The sequence below is a fragment of the Amphiura filiformis genome, unplaced genomic scaffold, assembly GCF_039555335.1.
Source record: "Amphiura filiformis unplaced genomic scaffold, Afil_fr2py scaffold_48, whole genome shotgun sequence".
Lineage (NCBI taxonomy): Eukaryota > Metazoa > Echinodermata > Ophiuroidea > Amphilepidida > Amphiuridae > Amphiura > Amphiura filiformis.
This window is the reverse complement of record NW_027305512.1, coordinates 658036-677276: the sequence shown is the minus strand read 5'-3', so window position 1 is coordinate 677276 and position 19241 is coordinate 658036. Positions and strand designations below refer to the sequence as shown.

Genomic DNA, 19241 nt, shown 5'->3' with positions numbered 1-19241 from the left:
AGAGCCTTTAATCAATATCTGTGCTTTAATAGATCAACCTGTTGACAGCAGTTATGTGATAAAATTGGGATAAACCATGACAACCAAGATGGCTATATTTACATCAGAGGTAGTTGACAGGACATACAGAGATCAGAATAAAAATTAATTGAGAAGCAAAGAAGAAAAAAACAAAGAAAAGAAAAGAAAAAAAGAGAAGTAAAGGAAAAGAAAAAGAAATGAAAGAAACAAGGATTTTTTTAAATTGTTAATTTCTAGGATGCTTTATAAGGCAGGCATTAATTGTGGCACAAATCTATACACCCATAAACAACCCAATGTTTGTCACTCTGGGTGTGAGGTGGAGGGAACCCATTCAAGTTCAAATCATGTGATATTACAGGATTTGCCCCATCAATAAGCCCAGGCATTCCTCCAACATTAAGCTTTCCCCAGCCTGAACCCAAAATCATAAAAAAACCCACACTTTTTGAAAAAATTCCCCCTTCAGATTTCATAATATGTGTCCCCCCCCCCAAATCTGGTGTTGCCACAATTCAATATTAGAAGTTACAAGATTTCCAACAAATGAATGCAGTTCAATATTTTGCTGTATCCCAATCATTTACAGTAGCTTACAGTTGATGACAGCTGCTTAGCTTTCTATAATAGTTGATAGTTGTGTGTGACTATTTCTTGGAAACTCTGTTTTGTGACTGTCCATATGGACATATCTGTCTGTTGATACATTCAGAGCATTTGGGTCCAACAGGAAGGCAGGTCTGCTGTCCAAATCCAACTAATAGAACATTAACTTCACTCCATAGGTCTCTGTAATAAAGATATTTTAAAAATCTGATTAATATAAAATATTGCTGAAGATTCCCTCAGTATTTTTCAAAATTCTGTTTTTACATGATTGTAAGGTACTTTTTAAAACTAACATACCCTGCTAAAATCAAGACTTTAGGTGTTGTAGTTTTGTCAAAATCCGAGATTTTGAATAAAGTGCAGGAACAGTTGTTTAATTATTAAAATGGAAAGTTTTATGGAAATGTTACAATATGGCTTTAAGAAGCTTTGTGATGATATTTCCTGACCACAGATGGTGGTTGGCAACACGTTCCACTGCAGTTGAAAATGCACAATAATCGCGAGCTTGTGTTTTGTAAGTTTTGTGGGTTCCAGGTTAAAATGAGTATGAATGAGAGTATGGAAGGCTTTGAACAGGGGCAGATTTAGGGGGGGGGGGGGCACCAAGCTGCTGTGGCAGTGGTTCAGCCCCCCCCCCATTGAAAATTCCTGGATCCGCCCTTGTTGAATATCTGCACAAGGTTACATATTGGTGTGTGTGTGTCTGCAGTTGTTGTATGATAATAACTCAACAGGGCGGATTGATGTCCTCGGTTGTCTGAGGTTACATATTGGTGTGTGTGTGTCTGCAGTTGTATGGTAATAACTCAACAGGGCGGATTGATGTCCTCGGTTGTCTAAGGTTACATATTGGTGTGTGTGTGTCTGCAGTTGTATGGTAATAACTCAACAGGGTGGATTGATGTCCTCGGTTGTCTAAGGTTACATATTGGTGTGTGTGTGTCTGCAGTTGTATGGTAATAACTCAACAGGGTGGGTTGATGTCCTCGGTTGTCTGAGGTTACATAGTGGTGTGTGTGTGTCTGCAGTTGTATGGTAATAACTCAACAGGGCAGATTGATGTCCTCGGTTGTCTGAGGTTTATTGGTGTGTGTGTGTCTGCAGTTGTATGGTAATAACTCAACAGGGTTGGTTGAAGTCCTCTGTTGTCAGAGGTTACATATTGGTGTGTGTGTGTCTGCAGTTGTATGGTAATAACTCAACAGGGTGGATTGATGTCCTCGGTTGTCTGAGGTTACATATTGGTGTGTGTGTGTCTGCAGTTGTATGGTAATAACTCAACAGGGCGGGTTGATGTCCTCGGTTGTCAGAGGATACATAGTGGTGTGTGTGTGTGTCTGCAGTTGTATGGTAATAACTCAACAGGGTTGGTTGATGTCCTCGGTTGTCTGAGGTTACATAGTGGTGTGTGTGTGTCTGTAGTTGTATGGTAATAACTCAACAGAGTGGGTTGATGTCCTCGGTTGTCTGAGGTTACATAGTGGTGTGTGTGTGTCTGCAGTTGTATGGTAATAACTCAACAGGGTTGGTTGATGTCCTCGGTTGTCTAAGGTTACATATTGGTGTGTGTGTGTCTGCAGTTGTATGATAATAACTCAACAGGGTGGGTTGATGTCCTCGGTTGTCTAAGGTTACATATTGGTGTGTGTGTGTCTGCAGTTGTATGATAATAACTCAACAGGGTGGGTTGATGTCCTCTGTTGTCAGAGGTTACATAGTGGTGTGTGTGTGTGTCTGCAGTTGTATGGTAATAACTCAACAGGGCGGATTGATGTCCTCGGTTGTCTGAGGTTACATATTGGTGTGTGTGTGTCTGCAGTTGTATGGTAATAACTCAACAGGGCGGATTGATGTCCTCGGTTGTCTGAGGTTACATATTGGTGTGTGTGTGTCTGCAGTTGTATGATAATAACTCAACAGGGTGGATTGATGTCCTCGGTTGTCTAAGGTTACATATTGGTGTGTGTGTGTCTGCAGTTGTATGGTAATAACTCAACAGGGCGGATTGATGTCCTCGGTTGTCTAAGGTTACATATTGGTGTGTGTGTCTGCAGTTGTATGGTAATAATTCAACAGGGTGGATTGATGTCCTCGGTTGTCTAAGGTTACATATTGGTGTGTGTGTGTCTGCAGTTGTATGATAATAACTCAACAGGGCGGATTGATGTCCTCGGTTGTCTGAGGTTACATATTGGTGTGTGTGTGTCTGCAGTTGTATGGTAATAACTCAACAGGGCGGATTGATGTCCTCGGTTGTCTAAGGTTACATATTGGTGTGTGTGTGTCTGCAGTTGTATGATAATAACTCAACAGGGTGGATTGATGTCCTCGGTTGTCTAAGGTTACATGTTGGTGTGTGTGTGTGTCGACTGCAATTGTATGGTAATAATTCAACAGGGTGGGTTGATGTCCTCGGTTGTCTGAGGTTACATATGGGATGTGTGTGTCTGCAGTTGTATGGTAATATTAACTCAACAGGGTTGGTTGATGTCCTCGGTTGTCTGAGGTTACATATGGGATGTGTGTGTGTGTCTGCAGTTGTATGGTAATAACTCAACAGGGTTGGTTGATGTCCTCGGTTGTCTGAGGTTACATAGTGGTGTGTGTGTGTCTGCAGTTGTATGGTAATAACTCAACAGGGTTGGTTGATGTCCTCGGTTGTCTGAGGTTACATATTGGTGTGGGGGTGTCTCTGCAGTTGTATGGTAATAATTCAACAGGGTTGGTTGATATCCTCAGTTGTCAGTGTTTACATTGGTGTGTGGGTCTGCATTTGGATGGTAATAACTCAACAGGGGCTAACAGTGTGGGTCAATGTCCTTGCATTGGTATATTTATGTTTACATTGGTATGTGGGGGTGTGTCTGCACTTGTTTACACATATGGGGTGTGTTTGGGAGCATATATTCCATTACCTTGGTAACCAAGATTCTAAAGCTACTCTTGTATCTTCTGGATTGGTAGTTGTTTTCTTCACCCATTTCAGTCGGTTGGATATGCGATGTACATGTGTATCCACACCAATGCCTGCATAAATTATTACAATAAAACAGTTATAGACAAAATGACAATATACAGTAAGCCAAAGAATTAAGGTACCAGTTACGTTCACCCCCTGTATATCCTAAACAAAAGCAGATATGTCATAATTGGAACCAACAACCAATAGCTGCATTTTTTAGCGTGAATTTAAGACCTCATTCATTGAAATTGTTTAAGAAATAAAGACACAACGATTCAAAAACCCAAGGAAGATGCTAATTTAAAAGTTGCTGTTTGCCTCATTGCATGCCCTATTGATTTGTACACAAAGCGTTCGCGAACAAGAGAACTAGCACCGTGCTTTCATTGATTGGCACGAAAAACTAGCGTCGTGCTGTAATTGATTAGAACACAGAAGTGCAACTTTTTATTTCGTACCTTCATTACATTTTAGATCACTGTTTCTTTCATTTTCAACCAATTTCAACAAATAATGTCTTAAATTAGAGCTAAAGAGTGCATGCATTGGTTGCTTGCTTTAACTTGACACATTCGTCTTTATTTAGGATATAGGGGTGCACACAGTTGGTACCTTAATTATTTGGCTTACTGTATAGCACATCAGGCTACCATCAGGGGCGTAGCCAGCTTTTTTGGTCAGGGGGGGCAAACTAAAATTTTGGGGGCACAGACGAAAAAAATTACAGTTGCATCATACAATACCGTAAACACAAAAGGCTTTATTGGGACGATGTATTTTTTTTTTACACTATTTTCGCCCATTATCAGGATGGAAAGGGCTTAATCCTTGCAATATGCGCGCGTAGCGTGGAAAAATTGTGTATTTTCGGGCTGAATTTCGGTGAAAAGGGCTCCTTGCCCTTTTCTTTTCCTTTGCCCTCGTAATTTTCCTTTTATTTTTTGTCAGAGGGCACTTTTTCTTTCATTTTTGTGCCCCCCGCTGGCTCGCTACTGGCTACCATATACTAGCACCCTACCAAGTTTGAAGTTGATCGATTATTGCGTTGAAGCTGCAGAGTGGATTAATGGTTTTGCTTCTACCCAGACAGATGGACACTATTCTTGTTAAACAGTATATAATAACACAGTAGCGATTTTAACCAGACAATGCCCAAGCAAAGCCTAAATACCAAAGATTGTTAATTTCATTATGAAGTTGATGACAGGTGATACAGCATGCAGATATGCAATGGCGGCACCAGGAATTTTTTCAGGGGGGGCATTGAGGGGGCAAGTGAATTTCAGGGGGAAAATCAACAAGTTTTTGCCAAAAAGCCATAAAAAGCAGAAATGTTTGTAATTTGGGGTTTTTACTGGGGAAAAGCGAGGGGGGGGCAAGAGAAGAGAAGTCAGAAGACTGGGGGTCCTTCCCCCCTGTGGCATAATTAAGTAGGCCTAATAAAGAAAAAAAAAATTAAAACAAAGGTGTGCTTGTGTTGTGCAGTATTTTAATGGTTAGCCACTCTTGTCACCTCTGTCATCTTGCGCTCACAAGTTAAGTTGATTTTAAGATACAGAGTTGAAACTTAGCAGACAATATCCCAAGAAGGAAATATTATCTGAAAAAAATGACATTGTTTTGTTGTACCATTACAAACTGTGGTTCATTTTCTACATGTAACCTTTTTATGGGACACCTTGTATGAACTCTCTGCAAGACTGGAAACTGCTGAATTGATATACGACATTCTCATTATTATGGCAAGTCATTACTTTGCTACATAACATAACTTCAGAAGTTTTGGAACTCAAAATATTATATTTATTTATTTATTTTATTATTAGAACAAACGCTTTTATATCAGCGGCACACGTCTACCCGGCGGTGCGTTCACAAGATTACAAAATAATACAAGAACACACAATAAATCAACAAAAATAAAACATGACAAAATCTTAATGAGTACAATATTATTGATCCACTAGGCACAATTCCATTTACATGATCACGAGCAGGAAGAGATAGTGGTGCAATGGCTAAAGCGGGAACCTACATCGTAGGTGGAGGGCGCACATTTGACAAACACACCAGAGCACGAGCATTCAAATATGGCTGAAGAATAAAGTGTGATTGTGACTTGTGGAACAACAAATTTACTCCAATACAAAACAGAATTTACACAGCAATTACGCAAAATGTATAATGTATATACATATAAAAAATTAAATTACTTGCATGGCTATCTTAAAAACTTAATTTGTGAGTTCATTACGAAGTTGCCACGCCTTTTTTAGGAATGATTTACAAACAAAGTCAAAAATATTCAGAGCACAATCAATATCAATACCACCTATGTCAAGAAAAAAGGTGTTAGATAAGCCTAATAAGAAGCATGTCTTAACATTTAAATCACCGTTTTAAACAAGTACCATAAAGCATCTAAACGATTAATTTTCAAATCATTTTCAAGACTTTGATATTCGGCGGCTCTAATACTTTGAAGTGATTTACAAACAAACAAGAAGTGCTTCAGATCCTTAGTCCCATTCTTACAGAGTGGACAAATACTGTTACCATCTTTGTTCCATAAATAAGTGCGACCATTTAGAGGCAAATTATTTGACCTTGCCTTGAATTTAAGAGATGCCGCGTAAAAATCTACATTAGAAAGGAGATATTCTTCAAGGTGTGGCGTGTCTTTTAACAACGCATATCTTAACAGAGACGATTTAGATCTGACACCGTTTCTCCATTTATAATTATTTACATCCATTGCAATATTGTTAAATAATTATATACCGGGTATCCCAAAAAAAGGTTACATGTAGATTTTTGAAGTTAATGTTAACAAATATAAATATCCTTTTCATAACATAATCTATGTACCCTCTACTAGTACTCCTGTGAATGTCAAGTTCACACCCTACGTACTTAGCCCGCATTCCAGGCATTCCTGACTAAGCTGTTTACGTGACATAATGCAACATGAGGTTCATATACCACCGTCACAGCCACCGTGCATTTGGCGGGGCACTTGAGTATAAAGCCCAGCCATAGCATGGCAGATGCAGAACTTTATTCTGATAAACAAAGAATAAAACTTGTCCAGTTTTATTTCAAGAGTTCAGTCAGAAATGTAAAACAAATAGCAGCGATTTCAAGTGAACAAAACCCAAGCATGGCCTAAATGCAAAATATTGTTAATATTCAGAACTGCTTTCACCAAAAACGTGTTCTTCGTTAAAGACCATCTTCCTTTATTTGTTACCACCTTGGACTGATTTATTTTCAGTGCAGTGTACAATATTTATTTTTTTTCAATATGTTTCTTTTGTGCAATAAGTTCAACCATGAAAATAAGAGAAACATAAAAGTAATAAAGAAAAATCTGAAAACAAAGTTGTGCTTGTGTTCAACTTTAGTTATGCGATATTTTGATGGTTAGCCACTCTCGACACCCCTGTCATCTTAGCTCGTAAGTTAAGTTGCTTTTAAGATAAGGATTTGAAACTTAGTAAACAGTTACAAGAAGGATGAATAAATAATATCTGAAAAAATTACATTGTTTTGTTGTACCGTCACAAAATGCGGTTCATTTTCTACATGTAACCTTTTTATGGGACACCTTGTATATGTCCTTTATGTTACTGAATTAGCTTTATTTTTAAACCTGTTGTCGTCTACAGGTGAGGCACAGTCCATTTAGAGGTTCCACTCTGGAGATACTCAATTTGGTTTGGATGTGCCTTATTTTTATTTCCATACGTACTTGCAAAAAAATGGGACCCATTTCTAGACCTGAGGCACAGATTTGTGTTCAAATTAACAAAAAAATTTTGGACTCAAGATTAATGCAAAACTAAAACTTTGAAAAAAAGACCCATCTATATACCAATTTTTACACACAAAAAAGGGACATTAATTCCCATAGTGCAGCTTATCTCAAGCAAAGTATTCTAGCCATGGCTAGAATACTTTGTCTCAAGTTTGGTTGCAAATGGATGTGAACTGTCGTTTGTCACTTTCAGGTCACTTTCAAGTCACATGAAAGCGCCTACACTTGCGAGAGGTACCCTTTGTTCCCATACATCACAAGGGTGTAATTGAGTAGCCGTATAAGCACAAAAGGCACACATTAGCTGTGGGTGTACAGTTCGTTATCAGCCACTAACTTTAGGTGCTTCATTTAAATCGATTGCACATCAGAATTAAGGCTGCCAAGTCCACATGTATTTAGTACATGATAAATTGGTAATACTAGCTACGTGTAACATATAATATGTACTGGTGTAGGCCTATATAAAAGTTGTTTCTCAAATTGACATTTCATTTTATTTTAAGAAGGAGATTGGCATACCCAGTGGCGTACCGAAGGGGAGGGGGACAGCTCTTCTGTGAGAGGTCTTGGGAGGGGATGAGGGAGGAAGAGGTGGAGGAGGGATATGGAGAATGAGAGGGAACTGGAGGAGAGAGAAGAGGAAGAAATGAAGAAAAAAATAAATAGAAGTAAATAAAATAATAGAAAGATAAGGAAAATGATAGGAATGAGAGGGGACAAAAAGCAAGAGGGGATGGAGAAGGGAAGGGAGAAAAGGAGAGGAGGTGATACTATAGCAAGGAAAGAAAAAGTACAGAGAAAGGAAAAGAAAGGGATAAATAAATGTAGGCCTAATAATAAATATTATAGCCCCCCCCCATATAGGCCTATCACTAACAGCACAACAGGCAGCCATTCGATGATGTCAATGCTATTATGTGTTACGTAATTAAAATGCCCAGTCAGATGTACTTCACACCTACCAAGCACAAGTCACCCAATTTCGAAAATTGGACGTTGAATGTACACTCTCATGAATATTGATTGGCAACATGTTCCAATATGTCAGCGCTCAAATCGGACACACCTAGAACAATATACCTTTCAGTGCGTTGCCTACAAGCTATATCCGGAAATGTGATTATATATAGTTCTCTTCTAATGGCCTTGTCTCGCCTGAAAGAAGAGAACTATATAATCACATTTCCGGATATAGCTATGTATGTATGGCTGGAGGAGTGTGTGTGTGTATGTATGTAGGGGGGGGGGGGGGGGGTGTGTGTATGTATGTGAGAGTTCATAGGAGCAATGCCAGGTCAGTGGGTTACAACAATGCTGGACCTAGGCTACATCATTTTTAACACATGCGTGTTCGTCAATACAGCTTAGTCTCCTCCGCATTCGCAACATGGTATGGGGAATGACTGGAATCACACTGATGGTGGAGGAGAATACTAGCTGGTCAGATCGATGGTTTAATTCCATCAAGCATATAATACCTGAACAATCACAGTCATTTGATCAATTTACTACAGAATATATTTTAATATATTTAAGTACTTAAAAGTACTTAAAAGGGCATTTTGTGATCCACAGCCTCATCCCCCCACTTTTCTCAAAAAAAGTTGAGATTTTTACATCACTGGAAACCTCTGGCTACATAATGTTTATGTACAAAATATTTCTTGCAGAATTCGTTTAGCAAAGATATCGTGAAATTTGAATTTCGTTCTGGTGCACCAGAAATTACAACGCATTGTCTATGGAGCAGTGTATACACATAATCATGCATAACTCGCAAACGCAAAATCGGAATCAACTGAAATTTTGGGAATAGGTTTTTTTCGTGGATATCTAATGAAAAATGACATAAATAGAGGATGCTAGGATCACGAAATACTCCTTTAAGTATAACAACACATGAATAACATCATGTAGGAAACAAAATGGCCGCTAATGGCCGCCTATTGTCTAGACCTAGGGTACATCATTTGGATTGTGACATAATTTCAGTCGCCTATCCCATCGTCCATTATTCCTGATAAGACCCATTTTAGCAACATGACATGTGTCATGTGTCATATTGCCATTTGTACTGATACAATAATGTACTTATAAATACTTTAAATCAATAAAATATGAAAAGCCCGTGCACCAACTACATGCAAAAGTGATATCATGGCTACGTTTAGTTAAAGGTCATCTGGGAAAGTGATACAAAAGGTGTTTAATATAAGGCAGCTATTACATTGCACGGTACTTATGATGGTCTCTACCCACATACCTGTAACTTGTTTCCATGCGACATCCATTATAATGTGTGCCATCTTAGGTCCAATACCAGGAAGCTTTATAAGCTCCTTCAATGTTGGTGGTATATCACTGTCATACTTATCCTTCAGAATCCGAGTTGTTTTCTTGATGTATTCTGCTTTCCTCTGAAATATCAAATAGTATGGCAATTATGAAAAACATGTGCGACCGAGGGGGTATGAAGGGACTGTGCCCACCCCCTCATAAGTTGGAAAAGTTTTCAAAAATGAAGGCCCAATTTTTGCAATATTAAAATCCACACTACCCCTGTGAAGATTTTGGTAATATGTTTGACAGGGGAGCATGAATTTCAAATGGAATGAACACATTAGGCACCTCCATTTGAATTCCATACACCCTCTGAGAAAGGCACAACCCCACCCGCACCCTGCAAAGAAACAAATCCCTGCACCTTGCAAAAACCCACCCAGCATCCTGCAATTTAGCTCCTTTTGTTCCATGAACGATCACATGACTGTTACAAAATCCCTTCTGTGAGCTAGCTTCTGTGGATTCTAAGGCTGGCATTTTCGGGCGGGCTAATGGGTACCCGCCCGAGATTACATTACCCGGGTAGGAATTTTTTTTATTTTTTCTGTTTTGTAGTGTCCCTGGACCTAGACCTAAATGCTAGGATCATTCATGGTTGACCTAAAAAAAAACAAGAAAAAAAAAAAAATTTCAAGATGTTTTGTATTTTTAATATGAAAATTGATAACTTGTATTCATGTCATAGTCTATTAATGATTTCACAATGCATTTGAAATGAAATTTTTTTTTTTTGCAATTTTGGGTACCCGGTTACCCGCCCGAAAAATGCGCCGGGTACCCGGGTACAAAATTACCCGAAAATGCCAGGCCTAGTGGATTCTTACCTTGAAAAATCCAACTGGATAGATGAGTTGCTCAATCTTGTTCTGTGGTGTCTTCAAGATATTATCAACTGTACATCCATGTGCTTTGAGCTTGGTCATAGCGGCTGACGTCACTTGGTCTTTGGTTTGACTAGATAGAAGTAGGGAAAGAAGTACTTGGTATCGGAATATCTGCAACGAGCAAAGAAACCATATATTCATAAGATCCAAGTGTACACTGTAGTTACATTTTCTCTTTTCTTCCAACTAAGAGTTACATAGTACTTGAGGTAAATGGTATGCACATAATTATTCTCTCCCTTGAATAGGGTGAGGTATTAGGGGTTCATTCATATGATGGAGGGCATGATCGCTGTTTATGCCCGAGGCGTGAGCCGAGGGCATAAATCAACGATCATGCCCAAAATCTATGAATGAACCCGTTCCTCATACCAACATTCTGAACATTGTTTGCAATTCAATACAAGTGAAAATAATAAGGGTTTACACGTTTAAATACTGAACATTTCCATACTGTTTTCCTTCAAAAATTGGGAGAAAATGAGTAGGCCTACTTGCAGTTCATCTTTTGTTCATGACATGCGCGTGTACGCACACTAGCAAATCGTTGATCACGTTAATTGGGTTCCAACACTGCGTGACGCAGCTTGTTTATGCCCTGCGTACTGGTCATAAACGGAATTTACGACCAGCAAAAAAGGGCCCAAATCCAATCAGAAACTTTGTTATATCGTGAGTATGTATGAAGAAAAATTCATCCTTTATCAAGATTTGAACCAAACACCTGGGTATAGACAATCACTTTTACTAACTGAGCTATATACCTCAACTTCCATCCATGTCATTGCCAAAATGTGACCCACTCCAACAAAATCCAGAACAAGTTGCCAGACATGTTTTAGTTATAGGTTTCTAAAAGGTGATATACCATAAAGAAATTCAAATTTTGAAATTCAAATGGAGTTTCAAAATCCTTGACAGTACTTATTAATAAAAATTCCTTTAAAAAAGGAATGGGGCGCCCAATGGAGCTTTCATGTAATGTGCTGCAATGTAACCGTTTGGATACTTTTTTTCTTTAAAACAATAATGTAATATTAGCACAGAAAGCAAAGAAAGATTTGGAAATGTAAAGCTATTTATTGCAGTGGGAGAGGTGTAAAATCGTTTGCATGGGATGTAAGAGGATTGGTTTCAAATAAAAAGGAATAAAGCTCAGGTTACCATTTCGGTTACTATTGTTAGGAAATGGTAAATCATGTGGGGGAGTGATTGTTGGAGGAAAATTATTTTATTCAGAATATAGGTTTACATATTTTATCCTTATGGATTGTTGTAAAACAGCTTTTATTTCTTATGATTGACTGCATCAGGATATCATTTGTTAGGAAATGGTTTAATTGTAATTGTTGGAGCAGAATTATTTTATTCAGAATATAGGTTTGCATATTTAATTCGTATGGCTTGTTTTCCAAACAGGGGTTATAAATATAAATTTCTTATGATTGACTGCATCAGTAAAGAAGACAAGGACAAACAATCTGAAGAAGTGTTATTTAGTAATTTAAACAAACAAATCAATACGGAAAGATATATAAATATTAACATTTAGATAACAATGCTTTAGGCCTGTACAAGACATACTAGTCCTAGATAGATAATAAGAACTATAAGTTGTTACTAAGGTGATTTATAAACATTTAATTTATTTTTCACAAAATATTTAATACTAAATACAAAATAACCCTTCGTGATAGTATATATGCATACATAAATAATAATCATTGCTATTAAGCCAGCCATGTTCAGGGCCTACGTGATAGTATGTACATGCATACATAAATAATAATCATTGCTATTAAGCCAGAATTTATTTTTGAATAAAGCCAATTCATATCTCAATATGTGCTTAACAACACTGAGAACTAAATGCCAAAACTAGGCATACAATATCGATTTTGTTCAAGCTTCTCCCTCTCTAGCTCTGCAGGGCTTCCATCACCTTTAGTCAGGTAGTTTGACAAATTATCTTTTGTCTCAACACCGATAATATTACATTTCCCCATGTGGAAATACACCTAAAAATATTTTTATATGACAAAATATGTGTCATACGAGTGAGCGGTTTTGCCGTGTCGCACATTACCTGGAACATACTCTGTGTTAGTATAGCGCCATCTCTTGAAATCTCTTTGCTAAGATCTTAGCAGCAATGAAGAGATTTCAAGAGATGGCGCTAAGAGATTGTAAACTGGTTTAAGGCATACAAAGGTCGCGGTTTATTTGGTGTTTTTATAAGTCCAGTAATTTTGTATTTTAAACAAAGAATATACGCACAACATTTTATCAGTGCATATCAGAAAACAATAATAAAATAAAATCCAAGCAAATTGTGGTTTTGTGTCTAAGCTGGGCATACTTTTAGCATTTGAAACAATCGCAAAGTAAATCTAGCAAGAGTGAAATTAGAAGCTTTTCACAAAGTCATGCCAATAAGGTGCCCCCACTGCTGCGGGCGCCCCAAAAAGAAGATTATTTAAAATCAATAATGAACAGTTGAACTAGGATTAGGGGTGGTGCAATAATTATGTGTACCCCTGGGGTGGTGAATTATAGGGGGTGGTGCAATAATTGTGTGTACCCCCGGGGTGGTGAATTCTCAAAATGGTCTGCCAAAAAAACACCCCCCCCCTTTGGCCGTGCCAAAAATCTTTATCCCCCTTTCGACGTGCCAAAAGACCTTTGCCCTCACTTTTGATGTGCCAAAAAATCTTTGCCCCCCCTTACACATGCAAGATTTTGGGGAACCCGAATTTAAAACCTTAAATTGTCTTATCATATAATGCGAGCGCAGCGAGCAGGAAATTTTGCATATTTGAACGTGTTCCTAACGTTTTCCTACGCCTTCCTACGTAATATAAAATGGTACCCAAAATATCGGTGCCAAAATTGCTTGCCCCCTCCCTTTCGACCTGCCAAAAATCGCTTGACCCCCCCTTTTGAACTGCCAAAAAATGCTTGCCCCCCTTTTGTTGATTCCAAAATGTTTTTAATGTCACCAATGCACAGTGTCATCGCCCCGATATCTCCATGGTAGAAATCTCCATGGTAGGGTGAATCCACAGCCACGAAGGTCATTTTATTCCGACTTTATGAGACGCATATAATTAGCCAAGTGACCTGACTAAGGCTACTGACAATAGCCGGGGTAATTGATTTCTCGCTGTGTGAGTAAGCTTGTATACGACATTGCGGTTAATGGTCATACTGCTATTAGCCTGCGCGCTGAGTCCATACAGGACCAACGCAATATAAAATTAGCAATTTTGGTCAGATTTTGAGTTCAAGACTCACGTCCGTTTCTCAAAGCGCAAACTAACGACTATCATATGTTCAACACATATTTTCAAGTGTATGAGACCAAATCTGGTTTCTTGAGACGAAATCATTTACGGGAGATATTCATCATTTTCTAACCCGGTATCCGAAGATTTTCGTCTGTTATCATACACCGTCTATACACCGACATCACCATTTTTCCCTTCTCTGCTCTCAAAATCCGTTCCTGGCCATTTTTCAATCCATGAGGCCTGCTTTATCGATATCTAAAAATTGTGTTTTGCAACTTTTTGGGCGATCCAATTTCATATAGGTCTCAATTTTTTATTTAAGCTATAACGTGCTTCTCTTTTTCCTTACAAATCCACAGAAAGGCCCAAAATACCTCTAATAAGATTTCAATTTTATTGGAACTCATCCACATTACATCACGTGCAAAGTGATTTGGTAGTGTGCACCTTTAAGACCGCATTTTTCACTATCATTGTCACCCAGAAAGACCACATATTTTCTGTCAACCACATGCTCTGTCACCAAAGACCCCTTATTTTTCCTTTCAATCTGTCACCTAAAGACCCTTACTTTTCAATTTGAACAGCAAGTTTCATTTATTACTTCTTTTGAAATAACAAAGCCATTTGAAGCCATTTGGAACTAGATATTCAATTTTCGAGGCTTCTTTTGGCTCTCACCCAAAGACCCCATTAAAAAGAAAAGTCATACTCTCACCCAATGCTCCCTAAATTTAGATTCAAATGGTCCGTCTCTCACCCAGTGACCCCATGTTTTGTCAATTTTGCTCTCACCGAATGCCAAAAATCAGCTCTCACCCATATTGACCCCGTATTTTTTTGTGGAAGTGCCAGCCCTACACCTATATCCATTTCATATGAATTGTCCCCCGGATTTATTTAAAACGTGCACCAAAAATTGTTTGGGAAAAGATAAACCAATATGATGGGAGATTTAAGCTGTAAGCATTATGCATGGGGTTGTACTCTGTGGGTCTAATTTGTCACATACTACCTTTGGTGGTGCCTCCTCATCACAGATCTTCTCGGCTCCCATGCTATCAACTGGTGCATCGTTATGTTTTCTCATCTCCCTGATGTTATCAAGCATCTCATGCCATTGACAAGGCTCCCAACCATCTCCAGATGAATGAGATGATGATGACATAGTTTTCTTGTCTATCACATCAGTAAATCCTTTCTTATTTTTCTCTCCTTTTGCTACTCTTGGTATCACTTTATCATATTGTTTCTTATCTGTTTCATCAATCTCATATTGAATAGAAACATGTTGCCTCTTTCTAATTCTTTTCTTTGAAGTAAGTGTGGATGGTCCTTTCACAGCATTACTGTCACCTGATGATGAGGTGGATGCTTTGTTGTGGGATCGTGTTAGCCGTCCTCCAAAGTAGGGAGATGTTGTCGCAGCCATTCTACTCATGCCATAGGCTATGTTCCCAGGATAGATTAGCCGCATCAATATTTCTAGTAAGCAAATAAAAATATGAGATTTATATATCCACTGCATATAGACCTGTTACTAATATTGAATTTAAGTTACTGACAATGACAGACTACCACAATATTCTATGTTATACTTTGTATTAAAACAATAATGATAAATACTATTTTTTTTTAAGTTGGAGAATCATAATATGGTTTGGTTTTAGCATTTTTAAAAGTGTGAATGAAAATAGATAAATATCAAAATTAAACATTGTTGACATTACACTCATTCCTCTCATTGTGCCACATCAGATTGTGCCCTATCTGTGGAATTTCATGATTAATTTTAAAATTGTCTTTTAAAAAACAAGGAGATGAGATGGTTATGTGGTGAGTAAAATATGCCCCCCCCCTGGAATCAGGGGCTGCATGTGCAATAATTATGTGTAGGCCTATGATGTGTATCCGTGGGAGGGGGTAGTGGGAGGGAATTAAGGTGGATTCTAAAAATTGTCGGGCAAAATCACTAGATCCCCCCGTTTCAACATGCCAAAAAGAACTTTACCCCCTCCCCCGATTTAAAAATGATGCCGTAAGTTGAGGTGTATTTTTTTAAATTTATCATGTAACTCTCATTCTACCATCTGTCATTTTTTTCAGTTGCATGAATTGAAAATTTGAACTGAAACAAAATTTAACCTTTGATCTGTTTTATCTCTATAAACCAACAAGATCCAACAAATTTTTGCATTTGTTTTACTTTTAGGTCAGATTGTGTTGCAAAAAATGTCATGCTGATCTACATGTAGCAAAAAACCATACCTTCGGACTCAAGCCTTGAATGTGTAGTTATATATCATCTGCAAATTTGAAGCTAGAGTTAGCTCAAGTATAAACTAGAGTTTGCTAAGCTCTTTCGCACTGCTGCTGACTGATTGCATGTAGTGGAGTAGCATCATAGGGGCACGGGGGAGGGGGGCACATGCACCCCAATCAATCTGAAATTTTTAAAAATTCCCCCAATGTGATGTCCCACGCTACGCCACTGATTGATCAATAAATCAATAACTACTTGCTGAATTTTCAGTACAGTAGTTGTAGTCCTTGCCCCTATAGGGAGGTTTCATGTTGGAGCACATGAAAATGAAATATCACCTACAGAGTGCTAATATTCCTTACAAAGCATGGGTTTGAATAACGCGCCAAAGATTCACAGAGGATGATAATAGTTTAAATTGTTTGTCCTCCACCCCTGATAACACACAAGCGTAGGCCCAAAGTCGGATATTGGCAGGGACAGACGGCAACACAATGGGGTTGAGTCGGAGTAGTTTTTTGTTCCTCGGCCAGACATAGACTTATTTACATTGGCATCAAGACGTCCAAAACACTTCCAAGTGACGTCGGACAAATAACTAAAGTATGGGTCTATTTGCGACTTCAAACCACCGTCGATTCGGAGCAGGCCTCGAAATAAGCCAGAATTTCTGAGAGCCATTTGGGCCCTTGATCTTGATCTTGACGGACGATCTTTGACAAGCCAGAAGTAGAAAACGCAAGTGAATTAGAATTTTTCCTTTCGGACTTATCTTAGTTAAACTTGAATGCACCTTTATACCAAATTTGAGCAAAATCTAAGAGGTATGGTGTCAAAATTATTGAACTGGGCTGGAATGACTCATAATTGCTTCGGAATCTGAGCACTATTTGCGTCACGTAGGCCTATTGAGCTCTACTGGTGGAAGTTGGGGGGGGGGGGGAGGCAAGAGTTCCACCCCCCACACACACACACCCTGGCCGCTACTGATCACATGGAATTAAGAAGATGAACATATGGCCCGGGAACATTTATGGCATATTCAAAAATAAATATTATTAATAGTATTATATTCTCGATCTCAGAGTTATAGCCCTAATGATGACCCAGCCATTACCATTACAAGTAGCTAGTATACCACGGTGTTTGGTATCGCGCGGGAGATGAGACTGCGAAAAACCGTTCAAGTATGAACTGTTGACCGCACGGAATGTGGCCAATGGCCTTGTTGACGATGCATTGGCCCCAGTGCACGGTACACAGAAAATAATGTATAGTACATTTTGTACATGTTGCGGGCACTGACTGCATTCGTTATTCAAATGACAAGTACTACGTAACAGAATGCAGCGTTAATATTTTTGTGGATAATATACTAGCATTCTGAGATTTTGTGCAGATGCACAATAGGCCTACATCTACAATTTTGAGTTTGTCCTTCAGCATTGAGCGATCTAGGCTAGCCATGGTCACATTTTAACATGTGAGGGCGGGCTTCATTAAGCTTCATGTGCACCAAGATCCTGCCTTAACTGTGTATTATCCAATAGGAAAATGAAGAAAATTTGGATTTTGACCCTCAAAACTCCAACCTAGCATGATTTTTAGAAAAAATGCATCTGTGGAATACTACTTACTATCAAGTAGTGAAAGCCACATTTCATGAAACATTAGCAAATTTTTGTAAAATGGCCCTGCGTGCTCAAAAATTTGGCCCTAAAATACATACACACATGTTAAGAGATAGGAAGCCATTGATAATGCTGGGACACACAATTTGGGAATTTCAGGCGAGCTACTTTTCCTCATAACATTGCCAATTGTAGGCCTACATACATGATTGACCCCTCATTTTTTAAGTTAAATGATTCTCTTTTTAATGAAAGCAATTTTAGATGAATTTATTAAATTTCAAAATTTTATGAACATGCCTATCTAGGCCAGGGATCGATTCCTACTAGCCAATCGGATATTACTAGTCTAGGAGTAGGACTCCTTTTTTCTTGCGTTCGGTGTAATACCAATCGCCCGTCGCTCACCAATGGAGTATTAATTGCAGGGAAAAATCACAGTATTTATGTCACATACACCCTAAACCAGGACATTTTAATATGACAAAATAATAATGAAAAATGCAACGCCAACTCACCGAACTCACCTCATATCAGGGAATAAATTTCATTTGTATGGTGACGGGCTGACAATAGCAGGTCATGACCTCCAAAAGTTTCTAAAAAATTATAGGCGCATGATATAAATTTAAAAGTGGCCCATTGAAATACACATAAAAATACGGGTTCTTCTTTTCCATCACTGTTATGAACTTCAAAAATGTGCACTAAAGCGATATTTTAGCATCCTCTTTTAGTGGTATGGATATAAATATCCATAAAAAAGCAAATATCCTAGAAAAAATATTCATCGGACTTATTTCAAATTATGACATCACTTCATGCATATTAATTACGTGCTCTTTTTGGCAGTGTATTGTTAACAGAGAGCACGCAATCACAGATTTCCGAGAATTGGATGCAAAGTTGATAAAAAATTCCACTTCCAGGCGTCAAAAGACCGGCGAATAACGCCGCCTTCGACATGAATAAGAAGAATGCTATGGCACGAGGGGGGTTGTTGGTATTTTCCGGCAACTCCCACCCAGAATTAGCCAATCTTGTTACGTCGTAAGTAAAAAATCAAAACAACACATGAACAAAAAAAATATCGAGACCACTCATAGTCGGGCTCTCATTCACGCGCGGATGGGAAATAGTGTTCACTTTATGTTTGATACGGTTCCTAGACAAGCGGCTAGGGGACGCAGGGGTAACCTTGTCAATCAAATACTTTATCTATTGTGTCCAATACTTAATCTGATAAGTGATCAATGTGAATACTGCAAACTGGACACTTCATCCCCTGGACACTTCATCCCCTGGACATTTCATCCCCTGGACATTTCATCCCCTCGTGTTAAAACGCTATTGTAGCGTTCTTTGAGCGTGACAGTGAATCAAGAATGCATATGAATAATAATTGTTTTAGAATC

At 38.4% G+C, this 19241-nt stretch overlaps 2 protein-coding genes across 4 annotated transcripts in view; one reads left to right on the top strand and one right to left on the bottom strand.

Moving 5' to 3' along the window:
• Window positions 1-620: 620 nt before the first annotated feature.
• LOC140144290 (endonuclease III-like protein 1) lies at window positions 621-18426 on the bottom strand. Of its 2 annotated transcripts, none has more exons than XM_072166109.1 (6): window positions 18354-18426; window positions 14948-15417; window positions 10583-10753; window positions 9679-9832; window positions 3549-3660; window positions 621-810 (listed from the first exon to the last, which is right to left on the bottom strand). In XM_072166109.1, exons 2-6 carry the CDS (start codon window positions 15407-15409, stop codon window positions 669-671), a joined length of 1041 nt encoding a protein of 346 aa, XP_072022210.1. In that variant the 5' UTR covers window positions 15410-15417; window positions 18354-18426; the 3' UTR covers window positions 621-668. The 2 variants fall into 2 exon arrangements, with proteins under 2 accessions (XP_072022210.1, XP_072022211.1); XM_072166110.1 differs by lacking the exon at window positions 18354-18426 and adding an exon at window positions 17313-17412.
• Window positions 18427-18683: 257 nt separating this feature from the next.
• Window positions 18684-19241, top strand: part of LOC140144296 (phosphoribosyl pyrophosphate synthase-associated protein 2-like) — a 91327-nt gene continuing 90769 nt past the window's right edge. For both annotated transcript variants that reach the window (XM_072166118.1, XM_072166119.1), the window contains exon 1: window positions 18684-18876. In XM_072166118.1, the coding sequence (XP_072022219.1) occupies window positions 18791-18876 (86 nt within the window). In that variant the 5' untranslated portion in view covers window positions 18684-18790. The remainder of the gene's footprint in view (window positions 18877-19241) is intronic.